At 38.7% G+C, this 18,673-nt stretch overlaps 1 protein-coding gene and 1 long non-coding RNA gene across 6 annotated transcripts in view; one reads left to right on the top strand and one right to left on the bottom strand.

The window, feature by feature from the left end:
- Positions 1 to 12,904, bottom strand: part of PPP1R12A (protein phosphatase 1 regulatory subunit 12A) — a 166,675-nt gene extending 153,771 nt beyond the window's left edge. For 4 of the 5 annotated variants that reach the window (XM_008004116.3, XM_008004115.3, XM_008004117.3 and 1 more), the window contains exon 1: positions 12,452 to 12,827. In XM_008004116.3, the coding sequence (XP_008002307.1) occupies positions 12,452 to 12,688 (237 nt within the window). In that variant the 5' untranslated portion in view covers positions 12,689 to 12,827. Of the gene's footprint in view, positions 1 to 12,451 lie in introns of all 5 variants that reach the window. The other variant, XM_008004114.3, reaches the window with a different exon arrangement.
- Positions 12,905 to 13,037: 133 nt separating this feature from the next.
- LOC103238781 (uncharacterized) lies at positions 13,038 to 18,335 on the top strand. The gene is made up of 3 exons (XR_005239922.2): positions 13,038 to 13,411; positions 16,465 to 16,590; positions 18,128 to 18,335. It is a non-coding gene; the product is annotated as an uncharacterized lncRNA (long non-coding RNA).
- The last annotated feature ends 338 nt before the right edge of the window (positions 18,336 to 18,673 follow it).

An 18,673-nucleotide genomic window follows, 5' to 3' on the forward strand; every position in this document is an offset into this window, starting at 1 on the left:
CACTCCCAGCCTGGGTAACAGAGCAAGACCCTATCTCAAAACAAAAAAATCACAATAAATAAAACAAAAATGTGCCTGTGGGTGATATATAGGGGATAACATTATCGCATGAATTTAATAGGTGTGTCAACATGAGTACTTTCAAAGTTAGTTTTCCATTTTCAATATACTAGAAACTTTATTAAAAGTGTCTTTTGCAGACTTGGAACTAACCCAAATCCCCATCAACGACAGACTGGATAAAGAAAATGTAGCACATACACACCAAGGAATACAGCCATAAAAAAGAATGAGTTCATGTCCTTTGCAGGGACATGGATGAAGCTGGAAGCGATCATTCTCAGCAAACTAATACAGTAACAGAAAACCAAACACCTCATGTTCTCACTCATAAGTGGCAGCTGAACAATGAGAACACATGGACACAGGGAGGACCATCACACACCGGGTCCTGTCAGGGGCTCAGGGGCAAGGGGAGGGAGAACATTAGGACAAATAACTAATGCATGAGGGGCTTAAAACCTAGATACGAGTCGATAAGTGCAGCAAACCACCATAGCACATGTATACCCATGTAACAAACCTGCACGTTCTGCCCATGTATATAAAGTAAAATTTTTTTACAAAAGTATTTTGTATAAACAATCATTAAAATGGCACATTATTTTGAGCAAAACATAAGATTGCAGGTAAGATTTCTAAGAAACAATCCTAAAGAATACAATGTGATGAGTGAGTAAAGATGTACATGGTATAGGCTGGGTGTGATGGCTCACGCTTATATTCCTAGTACTTTGGGAGCCCGAGGCGGGTGAATCACCTGAGGTCAGGAGTTCAAGAACAGTCTGGCCAACATGGTGAAACCCCGTCTTTGCTAAAATACAAACATTAGCCAGGCATGATGGCAGGTGCCTGTAATACCAGCTACTCGGCAGGCTGAGATGGGACAATCGCTTGAACCCAGGAGACAGTGGTTGCAGTCAGCCAAGATTGTGCCATGCCACTGCACCCAGTCTGAGCTACGGAGGGAGACTTCGTCTCAAAAAAAAAAAAGATGTACATAATATTCACCATATCATAAAAAGTAGAAAATACACTAAATGTTCACCATGAAAAGACTAGGAAAATAAATTCCGAGATGCATATACACATGCACAGCACAATGGAATACTATATACTCATTAAAAGGGAAAATGTATATGACACATTCGTTAATGTATTAATGAAATTCATTAACACAGAAATGTTTCTTGAAATATGCAATGTTTCAAAACCGGTTATAAACCAGAAAACCCGGTATGATCCCATTTATAGAAAATTACATACTTGTACAGAGATATTTAAAAGGATGTTAAACTTTTAAATGGAGCAAACTCCAGTCCCGAAATTTTGGATAACACTTAATTTTTTACATTTGTCATTAGTGTTTTAATTAAATAATTATTCTTAAACTTTTACAACTATTTTTATTTGGGATAAATTCACATACAACAGTAAACATACAAAAGTAAGCCATGTTTAAAAATAAAAAGGAGAGCTGGGCACGGTGGCTCACGCCTGTAATCCCAGCACTTTGGGAGGCTGAGGTGAGTGGACCGCCTGAGGTCAGGAGTTTTAGACCAGCCTGGCCAACATGGTGAAACCCTATCTCTACTAAAAATAAAAAAAATTAGTCGGGTGTGGTGGTGGACGCCTCTAATCCCAGATACTGGTGAGGCTGAGGCAGGAGAATCACTTGAACCTGGGAGGCGGCGTTTGCAGTGAGCCGAGATTGCGCCATTGCACTCCAGCCTGGGAGACAGAGCGAGACTCCGTCTTAAAATATAAAATTAAATTAAATTTAAAAAAAGGAGATGGGGATGACCCATATAAAAGCAAGACACTGAAGACTTAATAATTACTTATTAAATTTTCATGTATATCAAAAAATAATTGAAAACACTGAGAAGATCAAAAATATAAAGGCATTTTAACTGTAAAAAATGATGGTTCAAAGAGTTAAATAGCAATAGGCATTTTAAAAGAAAAAATATTGAATATGCTACAAAGTTCTTAAGTAGATTGTATGTACTTGGAAGGAATACAGAAATTGCTGAATATGTCATCTGTTCAAACCTCTTAAGAAAAACTGTAGAAATTACAGTATCTTTAAGAAAAACAATAGCTCTTAATGAAATAGTGTCATGACCTAGAGACAGGAGCATCACAATCTTTTTTTAAAATGTAAGACCTGGTCTCACTCTGTGGTTCAGGCTAGAATGCAGTGGCATGATCACAGCTCACTGCAGCCCCAACCTCCTGTGCTCAAGCAATCCTCCTGCCTCAGCCTCCCAAGTAGCTGGGACCACGGACGCGTGTCACCATGCTCAGCTAATTTTTAAATTTTTTGTAGAGACAAGGTCTCACTTTGTTGCCCAAGCCAGTTTTGAACTCCTGGCTCAAGCGATCCTCCCACCTCAGCCTCCCGAAGTGCTGCGATTACAGGCATGAGCTACTGTGCCAGGCAGCACCAAAATCTTTTGCAGAAAACACAAACATGTACAAAAAAGACTATGTTCACAACCTGTAACATTGACTTGTTTCATCAAACTCTAGAACACAAATGAACAGTACTTTAAGTTTAGAAATTCTGAAGCATACTCAAATCCAGACAATATAAAAAGAGTTAACTTAAATCCAAGGTGACCTATTTATGATCATATTCCACTTAAGAATAAGCTTTTTAAAAAATATCATGTAATCACGGATATTTATTAACCATGATTACTGTATGACCTACCTTTATTCACCAGATACATCTTTGAATGATATCATTTTCAAAATTTAAAAACTCTCCTGAAAGAAAAAAAACTCTCAACACTGAGGATATTTTTAAAAAACGTTCTGGAGCTGAAACTCCAATAGAAAAGCTCTATAAGTGTTCCATGTAAGAGTATAAATATTCAAATAAGTTTATAACCATCTAAAACAATTTTGAAGGCTAATAACATATAATTTGGGATGTTTATTACAAGTAAAGGTAACTGAGTGTTTACGTGTACGTGTGTGTGTGTGTGTGTAGCAGTCCATGAAAATACACTTTCCCACATGGTTATTAATCTTTAAGAGGGTGCCAAGTACATCTCACAAAATGTATTCTCCTTTGCACTATGCAGTACTCAAGAAAATGACATGAACTTTGTACAGTCTTATGATTTTATTGTTAGCGGTCATGTTAAACTAAGAAAATAGTAATTTCAGCTCAAATATGAGTTAAATCATCAAGTTAAAAGTGAAGCTTTTTATTAAGTGAAGCTCTCTCTGCAGAGTATCTCACTCAATACACATAACATTTAAATAGACTACTAAAAAGGTGACAGCTGAGGAATGCTTTCACTTCTTTCCATGGTTTCTACTGAATGTCATTTCAGAAATGCCTATATAACACATGACAATGTGGAATGTCTCCACCCATGAAAGAGCATTTGAGTTGGGCAGCAAGCACACTTAGGGCAGTAACACAGAACTCAAGCATGTCTTTTTATGGTTAGCCAGCATAACAATGAAAAGATAAACAACCAAAACACTAATAAGGTCAGAAAATACTGACATAGAGGGAGTCATAGTAAAAATGTTATTTGGAAAAAAAAGTATGAGTAAAATAACTAAAAAATACGCATTATTTCTAATGTTACCATGCTAAAGATTTCTTTTCCTTTTTCTTTCTTTTCTTATTTCTTTATTGGTAGAGACAGGGTCTCCCTATATTGCCCAGACTGGTCTTGAACTTCTGGGATCAAGTCTCTCGCCTTGGCTTCTCAAAGTGCTGGGATTACAGGTGTGAGCCACTGCATCCAACCTAGAGATTACTTTTCTAAATGAACACTCAAGGATTTGTTTAAAGAATTTTTAAACTAAGTTACATAAACTGAAGCTTCTATTGATAATCAGTAATAGCTTCCATTTCAAAAATAAATCTAACTTCCCGATAATTTTTGTCTTTAAGACAAAATCTCGCTCTGTCGCCCAGGCTGGAATGAAGTGGCACAATCTCAGTTCACTCCAATCTCTGCCTCTTGGGTTCAGGCGATTCTCGTGCCTCAGCCTCCTGAGTAGCTAGGATTATTAGGCATGTGCCCCCACGCCTGGCTAATTTTTTTTTTCTTTGTATTTTTAGTAGAGACGGGGTTTTGCCACATTAGTGAGGCTGATCTCAAATTCCTGAGCTCAGGTGATCTGCCTGCCTCAGCCTTCCAAAGTGCTAGGACTACAGGCGTGAGCCACCATACCCAACCACCTAATAAATGTTTTGATTGTAATAATGGCTACTTTTACATTGTAAGTATTATAAAAGTAAGTGGTTGATATAAGTTTTTTATTAGGACATTTTAAAAGCTTGTCAGTGTGTTATATTTACCCAAATTATTATTTGGATTCTATGAATTCTGCTCTTCAAAATATTAGTTTACATTGTATCCAATTTTTTAAAATCATTAAATACTTATTGTGTACCTACTAAAACAACATGCAGATACAAAAGGAGATTTAAAGAAAAAAGAATCAAAGTCCCTACCTTAAGGGTACCTAAGGGACTTCTTTTTCTCCTCCAGTATCCCTGATACGAAGTTTCCTACAATTTGTCTCTAAAAAGAGTCAAATAGGTACATGTATGTATGTATAAAAAATTTACTGTAAATGATTTTAAAAAACTAAAACAGGCTGAGTGCAGTGGTTCATGCCTGTAATCCCAGTACTTTGGGAGGCTGAGGTGGGAGCATCACTTGGGCCCAGAAGTTTGAGACTAGCCTGGGCAACACAGGGAGACCCTGTCTCCAAGAAAAAAAAAATTAGCTGGAAGTGGTGGCACACGCCTGTATTCCCAGCTGATCGGGAGGCTGAGGTGGGAGGATCACTTGAGCCCAAAAAGGCTACAGTGAACTATGTTCATGCCAATGCACTCCAGCCGTGGTGACAGAGCCTATCACGCTGTCTCAAAACACACATATATACATCACATGCACACACACACACACACAACAACTGAAACAATATAAATTGCTATTAGGGTAAAGAAAAATAAAGGTAGTTAAAAATTAAATTCTATGTCGTGAAAAAAGGAATGTTTCTTGTTGCTGCTGATGTATTCTGCACATAATGATAAGTCAAAAATAATCTTGGCACTTCCTAAAATTTAGGACAATTTTGAATTCTGAGATTAATTTAGATACAGTACTACTGCAGTTCAATTACCATAGAAAGGTCTTAAAAGTATGGGCTAGCTAAGACAAAAGTGGATGAAGAAAAAAATTACATGTGTGTTTCACTTGATTTTTCAGTTAATTTACAGAGAAACCTCCAACTACTAACCACCACCATAATGACGAAAAGATTTAAGAATATTTTCTTCTTCAGACTTTAAAGAAGATACCTGGCATAGGGTAAAGTTTGAGCTTTGGAATCAAAGAGACCTGCATAAGAATTCCAGCTGTGCCATTTATTTTCTTGTTAACCTTGAGCAAATGAAAAAGCATGTTGTGAAAATTAAACTACTGTTTGGTAAAGCACTGCTCCTCAATAAAACACTGATTAAGTCATGGCTACTACATATCTGACTCCAACTGACTACATATCTAAACTTATAATTGTTGGAGGTCTTCAATCTTTCAAAGAGGTATACCAAAATACCAATACCTCATCATCTTTTCAACCTTATTGTGGAGCCCCACAAACTTTCAAAAGAAGGGTGGAGTAAAAGATAGCAATTTTTTGCAGGCAGAGGCAATGAAAATAGCAATTCCATATAGTGTCAAGAAGTAACATGTTACGGTAGGAACAAAACAATGTTTTATGCCTCCCCCTATTAAAAGGTTTTTAAATAGTTTTCTTTCAAAAATCATCTAATAAGATTTTTAAAGTACTTTTCTTATGTGAACTGTAATTTTTATATGTGGTAATAACAAATGGATGATGAAAAACATTTCCTCTATTCCATCCAGTGTTTCGACCTGGCTATACTAGAAAATGCTCAGTCACAGCTTGCAATCATACTGTAGCTGAGGCACATGAAAGATGGTCTTGGTTATGACACCTCAAAGTCAGACCACAAAAGTGTTGCCAGGAAGCATAGAGGCAGCAACTACAGAAAATGCATTATAACAGCAGCAGTGAGGGAACTGGTGCCCTACCAGCACACCCCATACATGGCTAGGGTTGCCCACTTATCTGTAGGTGAGGGGCCAGTTTGGGGTTGGGAGGGTTTTGTTTGTTTGTTTAGGTAGGTTTTTAAAAATGGATTTAGGATGATTTCAATAAAAACTTTTGAAAGGCATGAGCATAAGTGTTACAGCTTTTCTAAAGAGAAAACTATGCAGAGAAATATTTTACACTGCACATTCTTTTAGACACAAATTTTAATGCTCAAGTTATCCAATAGGTTCTTCCAAGATCCTAACATTCTCCATCAAAAAAAGGGTAAATAGTTACGAACTATAAACTCTTAATTCAGATTTTTCAAAATAATCAATTAAATTATTTGCTAACAAGCAATTCAAAATTAATTGCTTCCAGTGTCTTTTACACTTCACATCTTAAGAAGACTACAGTATTCCTTTTACTGACGAGAGAATCACATATTTTACAAAGATGCTTAAAATGGCTCCCTTAGAAGTAGATCAAATTTGTACTTTAAGAGCAAAAGGATTTCACATTAAATCTATCTGTAAGTCTGTCTGTACTGGAAAGTAAAAGAAAAACTATTTAAAAATTGTAATAGCATAGAACATGGAACATCCTACTTTGTATTCCTCTAGAAGTGGTACCCAACCTTGGCATCAGGAACCAGTTGCGTGAATGACAATTTTTCCACAGATGGGGGTTGGGGAATGGGACCAGATGAAACTGTTGTACTTCAGATCATCTTCAGGCATTAGATGCTCATAAAGAGCACACAACCTAGATACCTCAAAAGCATAGTTCACAATAGGGTCCGCGCTCCTATGAGAATCTAATGCCGCTGCTGATCTGACAAGAGGCAGACTGCAGGCAGTAATGCTAGCTCTCCAGTGTGTTGCTCACCTCCTGCTGTGTGGCCTGGTTCTTTACAAGTCATGGACCGACCTGTCCACGGCCCAGCCATTTGTGAACCTCTGCTCTAGAGGATCTAGCTCAGACTCTAAGAAAGTGAATAATTAATTAATGACTCAACTGGATATATTTTTCTACCACTTAACCAAGATCTAGACTGCTTTAGAATTTAAAAGAAAGGAGGTCAATTTAAGAATTTTTTAGGCTGGCCACGGTGGCTCACACCTGTAATCCACTTTGGAAGGCCAAAGCGGGCAGATCACTTGAGGTTGGGAGTTCAAAACCAGCCCAGCCAACATGGTGAAACCTCATCTCTACTAAAAATACAAAAAAAAAGTAGTCAGGCGTGGTGCCACACACCTGTAATCCCAGCTACTCAGGAGGCTGTGGCAGGAGAATCGCTTGAACCTGGGAGGCGAAGTTTGCCGTGAGCCAAGACTACATCACTGCACTTCAGCCTAGATGACAGAATGAGACTCCATTTCAAAAAAAAAAAAAAAAAGAATTTTTCAAAGTAAATACATTGAAATCCACAACAAAGTTTTTAATCTGTTTCATAAACACACAAATTCCATTATGTGCAAGAACAATATGCTAAGTATCTGATGTGAAGGTTTCAAAAATGTATTTCACAACATACAAACAACTCTAAAACTTACTATTGATGATTTGAAGTAAAAAGATAAAATTCAATAAACCTTTAGTGAGCACCCACTATGTGCTAGGCTCTGGAAATACAAAAATGTGGACGATTAGGTCCTCAGAAGCTGCAAGGGACGACGAACACAAACACTATTCAGTAAAAAGTGTTTTTATTGCAGGAGAGGCAAAATATAAGGTACAGTGAACACCCCAGAGAAGAGAATGAGAATCTTGAACAATGACTAGAATTTTAATTGGCAAACAAGGGAGAGAGCATAAAAAGCATGGCTAAAGGCATGGAAATAAAAAATGTAAAGATCTGGTTAAAATGTCAGCAAGTTAACCCATTTCTATAAAAGATACAACACAATGGAGATATATCAACCATAAGCTAAATGATAAAATGTATTATATCCAAATTTAGAGAGAGGAGTGACATCATCAGAGTGATACTGTCCAAAGATTAATACAACAGCAATATGCATGCTAGATTAAATCAGGGAGTAAACAGAGGCAGGAAAAACAAGCTATTACTATACTCTAGGGATAAAAATAAGGTCAGGCGCGGTGGCTCATGCCTGTAATCCCAGCAGTTTGGGAGGCTGAGGCGGGTAGATCACCTGAGGTCAGGGGTTCAAGACCAGTCTGACCAACATGGAGAAACCACATCTGTACTAAAAATACAAAATTAGCTGAGCGTGGTGGCACACGCCTGTAATCCCAGCTACCTGGGAAGCTGAGGCAGAAGAATCGCTTGAATCCAGGAGGTGGAGGTTTCGGTGAGCCAAGATAGCATCACTGCACTCCAGTCTGGGCAACAAGAGTGAAACTCTGTCTCAAAAATAATAATAATAATAATAAAGGTATGAACTAGGTTGCCAGTAAAGAATGGCAAGGAAAAGAACTGATGCCAAGGTAATTGTAAAGAAAAGACTGAGCTAGAAGATAGACTGGATTATACATAGACAAGGGGAATGAGTAAACAATAACTAAAATGTTTGACTTGATCTAAAGATCACTGACAAAAACAGGGACATCAATGAGAAGAGTAGGCTTGATGGGGAAAGACAGACCTGTTGTAGGCTGAATTTAAAGAAATTCCTGATAATGATGTAAAACAGTCTTATAACTAAATTAATAGTACTTTAAAATAATTAGTTAAAAAGGATGCTGGTAAAGTCTAAAGAAGTACCTCTAATGTTAAGGGATAAACGTAAAATTATAATACTGAATTGCAACTATGAAAATCTATGTTTGAACAGCAAGAAATCCTTTGAAGAAATCACAAAGGTTAACGTGAATACAGTAGTTGCCATTCTATGGCAAAGGGGGTGAACTTGTATTTACTATATTACTACTTAAAAGACATTATTAAATATAAAATTGCAATACATTTAATAATATTTCATTTTAAATCAATACATAACCCAAACAAATGGAAACGAGGCTTGGAGCTTTGCAGAAATGACGGAACCGTAAACTGACTTGGAAGTCACTGGCGCAGAGGAAAAAGAAAAGATTTTAAGGTTAAAATCAACAGGCTAAACTCAAAACTGCTAGAGAAAAATCTCAGCCCTGTATTTTATGCACACCAGTATCAGTAAGAATCAGCAATAAGGCAATCTACATATAACCTTATTAATCTCCTTAAATCTTCATAAAGTATGCCAAAATAGAGATATAATCATATACTGTAAAACTCTACCAGGTACCTATAAAATCAGAAGCTGATTATTGCCCCATTGGTAATAATGAAATTCTACTCTAGACCTCGGTACTAGAAAACCGGCAATTTATATCTATGGTTAACTTTGTGCTGTTTTGTAGCTTTGGGGGTCAGGTCCCGCGTGGAGTGGGTGGGGAAGAAAGGCTATTCTGGAGACTAAGATAGGAAATTTGACAAGAAACACTGCTTTTTCTTCTATATAGAGGACATATTTCTATACAAAAAGAACAGTGGAAGACTGGATATCTTTTATAACTTCTAATGAGGGAGCACATTCAACAAATTAACAAACCTTTCAATATAAGCTGTTTATATTTAAAATAAAAGCAAAATACTAGATTTTGTATTTTGTAAAAGTATATTTGTGGGTTGTGATGTTCCTAAAACTTTTCTCTAGACAATGAAATTTAGAACACTTGATCAAAACCAAAAAGTAAATGAATATTCAAAAAATAAACAATAATTAACCCAGTAAAACATTTTAGGTATTCTACGATCTTTTCAGGTTAAATTTTTAAAAAACTATTCAAGGACTATTAAATCAGTGATTTTAGTATTTCGAATTAAGTATGGAAAACAAGCTAAGTTTAGAGATTTCTTAAAAGTTTAAAATTTTCTTGTGTGTGTGTTTATTTACTGTCTTTCACTAGCTGTTGTCCTAAATTTGCCCAAAGTGAACTCCCTATTTTCATAGTAACAATGGGGAAAAAGTACAAGAGTTGATAAATAAGAAATGAGAGTGAAGAAAACATAACAAAAATTTTAATGCTTGATATTTTAAAGATTTTGGCTTCATTGATTTAAGGAATTTGCAGATAAGGAAAAATGTTATGGAAAAGGGGAGGCAGTTGGAAATTATTGGGTCAAACACTCATAGTGACAAAAAGTGACAGAAAGGTATTATGCAAATGGTGTAAATTTAGAAACTTCTGTTTAAGTGTTTGTCAACTAAAACAAAATACCCAATAAAGATACAGCTACACAACACCAAACTGACCACTGAATTCAGTTAATCAGGAAGACATTGGTAAGTCTGACAATTCTTGCAACATGTGAATATTGAGAGGAGAAAAAAAGATCTTAAGAAGACAGTTAAATGTATTTTCTCTTCCTCCCTAAACCAGTATTACAACAATGTAAATATCAAAAATTTTCCTCTTCCTCCAGGCCAATACAATTGGGTTCCTCCACAACAACAGTAACTTTAAATTTCTATTTGACGATTTCAATGAAACATATTGATGCGAACAATTATCCAATTATCCTGACCTCCTACAGTAATAATCAAAATCTATTTCACACTAAAACGTGTAAAGTACACTTGAAAGAAATTTGAAGATTCATCTTACATAATTACATTATCATTTTTAATGCCAAAAGTTTCTTTCATTCTCAACACCATGGTTTTAAAATCTTAAGAGTTATGATATGCCTTAAATAAACTTCACCCAAATAAAAAGTTTGCTATGCATTAGAGAATCTAAATTAATGAAATAGAGAAAACGCTAGATACCCTGTTATATTTTTACTTGGTGCCACATTTTTAATTCCATATTTGTCCTGCAATTTGTCAATAATTTCAACGTATCCAGTCAACTTTGTAAACAAAGGCTATACTCCAAGTCTGATATGAGAATTCCATTATATAAAATTTAAAATGGTCATCACTCCCTTAAACAGCAAGCACTACAAGGAAAAATGTTACTACACACCTCTTTTAAAAAGGCATCAAGTTAACATTAATGAAATATAATAAAGCCTTGAGTTTTCAACCTCCCAAACAAGTTTTTACTACAGCATTACTCGAAATAAGGCTATGCATCTTCCACATACAACCAAAGCAACTTTGAGATAGCTTACAAGTCTTTTCATTGTAAGGGGAAGCTATTGCTGCAAAGTCATTTTCTATTATAGTTATTCCAAGTTGCCCGCCAAGAAAATCGAAAAAGCGTATGCCTTGTCACCTATTACCATCACTTAAAAATTGCTTTTTATGCAGAACTCTACATGGTTGTGTTGCTTTTGGCCTGTTAAAGGCAAAGCAACATTATCTCTGGATTGCCAATAGTTTCTCCTTATTTGGCTAACATTGAGAGATCCCAATCAGACTACTATAAAACTTTAACATGCACAAAGCATCCATTTTGAGAAAAGTTTGTGACCAGTCTTTTTTTTTTCCCACCCCCAAAAGAAAAATCAGAGCTTGGTAACCGGCTTTGAAAAGAATGTCCCCTATTTATTCTTCTCTTTCTAACACAAGTGCACAACCCAGGACCTGGGACTCAAGGATCTCTGACATTGCGGCAAACTTCGAGTATCAGACTCAACACGTTCCGGTCCGGAGGTGGGCAAACCCTTTAGAGGGCTTCCTTACTCTACCCATTTCCATCCCCTTCCTTTCAGCCGGTGCAGATCAGCTAATTACACCCTGTTTTCCCCTCCCCAGTGACCAAGAGTAATAAATGAGAAAACAGGAAATCGTTCGCTCAGGGCACTCGGCTTAGGGCTCTAGATTACTATTATCATCATCATTTGTAATCAAGTCCTCAAAAGTGCAACAAATCCAATGCCTACCTACAAGTCAAAGATGTTCATCTGCCTAAGCGTCCCTAATGCCTCTTGTTAGTTTTCTTCCTTCAGTATCCACCCCTCCGAATTTATCACTGACACGGGGGCCCAGGCACAACCCCACTACACCCCTCCTTGTATCGACCCCAAATCCCAGACTCATCCACCAATGGCCCTGGGGCCCCAAGACGACCACAGTTCCTTTTCCCCTGTGCCCCGGAAATCACCCGGTTCCCAACTCCACCAGGAACTGTTCTGAAGGGGGCCTCAAGCCCAGCGCCCTCCCCTCCACCAGCTCTCCCTCCCGCCCTCTCGGGAAACCGCCCCCTCACCCCGCAGCAGGGAGTCTCCCGCCGCCCCCAGCCTCAAGAGGTGGAGAACTGAGGGCAGGCCCCGGCGGGAGGCCGACGAGGACCCTCAGGGTCAGGAGAGCCGGCGACTGGGCGCACAGACCTGGTGCAGGGCAGTGAGTCCGTCCACATTGGCGTAATTGATGTCGGCGCCGCGGTGCAGCAGCTTGAGGACCTCGTCCGTGTCCCCGCTGGAGCAAGCAGCCAGGAAGACGGCGCCATCGTCGAACTTCACCTTGGTCTTCTGGCGCTTCACCACCGGAGGCTCGAGGTCCGTCTCGGAGCCGATCCAGCGCTTCAGCTGCTCGTTCCGCTTCTGCTTCGCGTCCGCCATCTTCATCCCCTCTCCTGCCGCCGGGTCTTCTTATCGCGAGGGGTGGAAGGGGGAGGCGGAGAGGGAAGAGAGGGGAGGCAGGGGGTGTGTGAATGTTTCTATGAGTGAGGGCCAGAGGAGGGCTGGGAACCGGGAGGAGACGCTCGAGACTTCCAGTATCCCACAGAGCACTGGGGCGGCGCGCCCGGCCGAGCGGACCTCCCTTCCTACCACAGAAGCCCTCCCGCCCCCAGCACGGCCACCCGTCACCGGCGGCCAATCTAACGTAACTTCGCGAGATCCGGACTGGGAGGTGCCCTTCGACCAGTGCGCATGCGCCCTGGGCCTGCGCCCGCCCCAGGAAAGGCGCTCCCGCGAACTGCGGCGGGGGTGGCTGGGCCACCGGAGGGAAGCGGGTGTGGCCCAGGCAGCGGGGGCTGGGACAGACCTGGAAAGGAGGAAGCGGGGAAGGAAGGTTGTCCTGCCGGGCTGGGGGCTCCCGGTAATCCGGAGGCCAGCAGTGGAACCGCAAGGGTCTACAGGGCAGATCTGCCTCCCGGCCTGTTTCAGCTACGCCGAGTCGTTGGCTCAAGGCGGAGGATTTTCCTATTGGCTGCGTTATTTGAATGGAATGGAGGATAGGTCGTGAAGTAGGTGCCGGTGGTTGCTCTAAGGAACTCAGATGAACTTGGGCATGTCAGAATTAATAACCTTTTAAAAGTGAGGTCTGTGTAGCCGAGGGTTTTAATGGTAAGTTCTTGAGGTGACCACCTATTGGCCAGGGTTGACCTGCGGTAATTGCGGTGGCTTCCTGCCAACCCCCACTTTAGAAATGTTTTTCCTCTTTACTTTTGTTTTGCTTTCTCTCACGCTTGAGTTCTCTTCCTTCAGTGCTTTAAGCCTGTCTCGTAGGACCCATGAGCTTAGCTCAGCCTGATTACTGGTCCTTACCTTTTAAGGGATTTCTGGTTACAGCTCCATCTCTTTCTAAGGAGGGTTAGAGACCTAGCTGCGTCTAGTATTTAAACGGAATGTTAATGAAGGCTATTAATTCAACCACTATTTTTTGAATACCTACTATGAGCCAGTAACTGTACTAGGCACTGAATATACAATGAAAAATATGACATTTATTTGAACCACCTCTTGAGTTCACTTGCCCAAACAAGACTGTAATGTATTATCTTCATAAAAAAAGACTTTAACTTTGCCTCACGCGCACACACATAGGATTTGTAATACTGATGTCTTATGAGCCATCTATCTACAATCTCCACCAATTGATTTTACTGAACACTACATCGTTATTATCCACTACTATTTTTAGAGCATTTAGAAAAGCCAAAATAAAAACCACAAAACCTTACCATGGAAGATTAGGGGTCGTCTAGACTGAGTCCCTCAAGAACTAGATAATTTACTTAATTTTACCCAGAAGTAGGATTAGAATTCACTCAGCAAATACTATGCACCTGTTCTGGGTAAGGCATTGTTCTGGGTGCTGGAGATAGAGCAGTGAACAAATAAGCTTTTCTTACTGTCAGCATAATGCCTTTTCCAGTGGACTACGCAGCCTATCATATTGAGAAAATTATTGAGTAAAATATAATTAAGAAACTACCTGCCTGTGAGACAATTTTCTGAACCACAATTAATAGGATAGTAATAGAATCCAGGTTAGGGTAAAAATATTTCCTCTGAATTACATTGTAGAAATAGAAAATGAATTGTAATATTCATAAGATGTACCATTGTATGTTCATAACATACATTAATGATAACATCAGACCTTTGAATATTCATGGTGTTAGGTGCTGAAAAACATTGTTAGCACTGAAATGCAAAATCCCTATCCACAGAATACTGCTCAGAATAAAAGAAAGGAACTTGAGGATTTCCTTATCAGCTCCTCTCTCTACCTAGGCAAACTGACAGTGTATACTGTTTTCCAAGAATGTTACAGCATATTTGGTAGCTCTTAAAAGTGCCCTTGAAATATAGATGGGTATCTCAAGTTTTCATTCAGGCAAAAGGAGTTTAGTGGGAAGTATGCTATTCCTGATTCAAGCACTTATTTCAGGATGCAAAATTAATAATAGTTTATTAATAAAACATAATTAAGTTCATTCAGTTCCCAGAAGCTGTCAGGGAAAAACCAACCAACCAACCAAGACTGTTATCATGTGCAAATTTCACTGAATTTAGTTTTTCTTCTTCCGTGGCTCTAAGGTTCAAGATACTCTATGTTAATATTGAAAGTGCTCTTCAACTGCCACCTACTTTGTCTTTAGGGAGGGTTTTTTTAAAATTGTTGTTAGTGAATTAATGGTACTGAAGACTTTGGGTTAATTCCAGAACAAGCAAAATTTTTTATTGACACACACAGTCCCGGCACAGTGACTCACACCTGTAATCCTACCACTTTGGGAGGCTGAGGAGAACTCTGTCCATGAGTTCGAGGCTGCCGTGAGCTATCTGCACTACAGCCTGAGCGACAGAGCTAGAACCTATCTTTACAAAAAAAAAAAAAAAAAAGACACACACAGACACACATGTGCTTTTACTGCATATTTGTCTAAGCAGTACAAATGGAAGAAATGCAAATATTTTCACTTCCTAATGGCCTCTGAACAGATTGGGATATGAGGATACATTTTAGCTCCTTTAAAGCAAATTAAGCCTTAAAACAGAAGTACAAATAAAACTATACTTACTATTTTGCATATATACATAGAAATATATTTTTGGCTGCAACAAATGAATCATGTTGGAGTTTTTTTGTTTTTCTTTTTAAGACAGGGTCTCACTCTATCGCCCAGGCTGCAGTACAGAGGCATGATCTCAGCCTCCCAAGTAGCTGAGTCTACAGGTACCGGCACCACCAGGCTTAGCTAGTTTATTTTCTATTTTTTTTAAAGATGGGGTCTCCCCATGTTGTCCAGGCTGGTCTCAAACTTCTGGACTCAAGTGATCCTCTGCCTTGGCTTCTTAAAGTATTGGGATTACAGGCGTGAGCCACTGCACCTGGCTGGGGGTTTTATTTATTACATGCACAAGATTGTCAGAATAAGATCTCTATATATTTTTTTCAAAGTTTAATCAGACTACAGACATTCCTTACTGTTAATTTGCTTGCTAATAATGATCAACTTAAATTATAAATGTATTTGAAATGCTGACGTGCACAACTTAGATTTGTTTCTGCTATTATAATCTCCTTGTTAAAAATATACATCACATATTAATAAATACTTTTGACTGATCTATTTATGTTCTCCTTATCCCTAATTTAAATCTGAGATACTAATTTACGTTTATACACTTGAGAATAGAACAGTCAACAAAGACCTTGTTTCTAAATCTTCTGTATTCTACACCTGGGCCAAACTCTTTTCCATTACATAATAATTTCTTTCCAATGTTTTATTTAAGAACCTGAAGAAAAGGCTGGGCAGGGTGACTCATGCCTGTAATCCCAGCACTTTGGGAAGCTGAGGTGGGCGGATCACCTGAGGTCACTAGTTTGAGACCAGCCTGGCCAACATGGCAAAACCCCTGTCTCTACTAAAAATACAAAAATTAGCTGAGTGTGGTGGCATGCACCTGTAATCCCAGCTACTCGGGAGGCTGAACCCGAGAATACAGGAGAATTACTTGAACCAGAAGGCAGAGGTTGTAGTGAGCCAAGATCACACTATTGCATTCCAGCCTGGTTGACAGAGCAAGACTCTGTCTCAAAAGGAGAAAAAAAAAATTTTTTTTGGAGAAAAGTTGACAATCTGTTCACATCATAATTTATTTAGTCCTACACAGGGAGTTGACCAGAACCAACACGGAACCACCCTAACTTGCTTCAGACTCCATTGCTAGATCAATCCTGATTTCTAGATCATAGCATCTAATCCTTTGCCTTGCCTCTGGATTACAAGGTGAGTTTCTAATTTACTTTAGGGTAAATTTTGTGCCACATCTGACTTCACATCTGACTTCATTTCAAGAAACTAAGCCTATCACAGTACAAGTAATGGCTGATATGCTCATGAAACTTCTTTGGTCTCCCCAAACTGGGAATCAGATGAGTGTCTGGCAACAATCTAAAGTGCAGTTATGCTGCTAAAGAAATAACTCATCTTCATTGCACATGACTCCCAACCTGTATCACGTGTCAGAATGTCACGTCCCTTTCATAGGAATTAATTTAGTATTTCCCAAACTTTATCAATTTTGTTGCCAAATTCAAGAACCACAAATACTGGTATTTCCTTAATGTTTTCTTTAACCTTTTTAAGACAAATTTATTTTAAAGCAACATTATGTTGCTTTGGTAGGTGAAAAACATTTTCACTTGACATAAGACTGTTAAAGCAAATACAGTGAAAACAAAACATTAGTTAGGTTGTCTGTCAAGGGTCTGAGCCCAAGCCATGCTCTCAGTTTGTTAAAAAAGGGATATTGGTAAGGGTTGGACATATGAGCATCAACCTAAGATTTTTCAATTTAGCATAATCAGAAAGATTAAAAGATAGTGAAAAAAGAATATTTTGCTAAGTGCTTCACTGTTGTTTTAATGTTACATCTACCTATTATAACATTACCTCATGTACCACCAGTCTACATGTCCTACACTTTAGGAAGCTGGCTGACTTTAATTAGTATGTGTAATAATAATTATGACTAATTAAGTGAAGGTTACAGGATAGGCCTTAGTGGCACACCCAACTCAAGGTGTCAAGGCAGGGAATTGGCAGGAAGGCCAATTTGTATGAAATATCTGTGTACTGAAGGAATTTCAAAAATAAGAGTCATTCTCCATGGCACTGAAATTACAAGAATAAATTACAAGATGAAGTTTTCTTCAGTATCTGGAAGGCAAGTTTAAGTGCATGAGTTCTGTCTTGGATCACTAGTATTTAGTTGAGGGATCCATTCAATTGTCCTTCAAATCAAATCCCAGGAAAAGTTTTAAAATTCCTTCACAGACCAGAGTGCAAAAACAAAGTAAGGTATTCATGAGAACCAAAACATGCTGACCGTGCTCAATTTTGGCAGGTGGGAATATCAGCTTCATGTGGTTGTCTTAAAGATTAAATGGATAATGTATGTGAGAGAGAAAAAAATTTGAGATTTTGTTTGTGTTCTTGTATTTGCCTTTTCCTTCCCTTATTTAAACTGATAGCAACTCTGCTTCCTTGCCTCAGGGCAGGTTTGTGGCAAGGAAGAAAGCAGAAGTTGCTTTCAAAACATTTTCCCTCCTAACTTGAAATGTCCACCCACTAATTTCTATTTAATAAGAGTTTAGGGCTAGTGATCTGATTGAAATTAGTATATGAGGGTGCTAGAAACTTTAATGAAGTTCTATTTGCATAGCACTATAAATCAATAAAAATAGCAGTTTTCTAAATTTGCCTTTATTTTCACTTTACAAAAATTTTGACCATAATTCCATGGAATATTATTTTTACTTAGGGTGGAACCAAGCAGAGGGGTTCACCCAAGCCATCCTTGGGTGTTTCCATGGGAAAGAAGGATTTCACTGAGAATAATAAGTGACACCAAGGCTCAAAAGAATGAGAAGTCTATTGGTCTCTTGAACAGCAAGGATTTGCTCACAGATCTCTGGAAGTAGCCAGAATGTGACAGGATCTCAAAATGAATGGCTGCTTCATGGAGGCTGGTATGTAAGCCTGGGACTCCCACTAGCCGAACATAGCTGTGCCACAAACATGACTGAAATGTAGCAGTTTGGTGGATCTGAGGTCAGTCAGTAAAAATGTATTGATTGGCACCTGTTCTTTGTCAATCATTATTCTGGGTTCTGGGGACACAGGAGTGAATGAAACAAATGAAGTACCTGCCATCAATGAGCTTACATTCTAGTGAGGAGGGACAGAAAATGAATACATTTTAATTCAGATACCGCTAAATGTAGTGAAGAAAAAAAATGGGCTGAAGAGAGCGAAAAACAGTTTCCGAAGTTACTTGCAGTAAAGAGTGGGGGAAGAAAAGATACTG

Source organism: Chlorocebus sabaeus, chromosome 11, assembly GCF_047675955.1.
Source record: "Chlorocebus sabaeus isolate Y175 chromosome 11, mChlSab1.0.hap1, whole genome shotgun sequence".
NCBI lineage: Eukaryota > Metazoa > Chordata > Mammalia > Primates > Cercopithecidae > Chlorocebus > Chlorocebus sabaeus.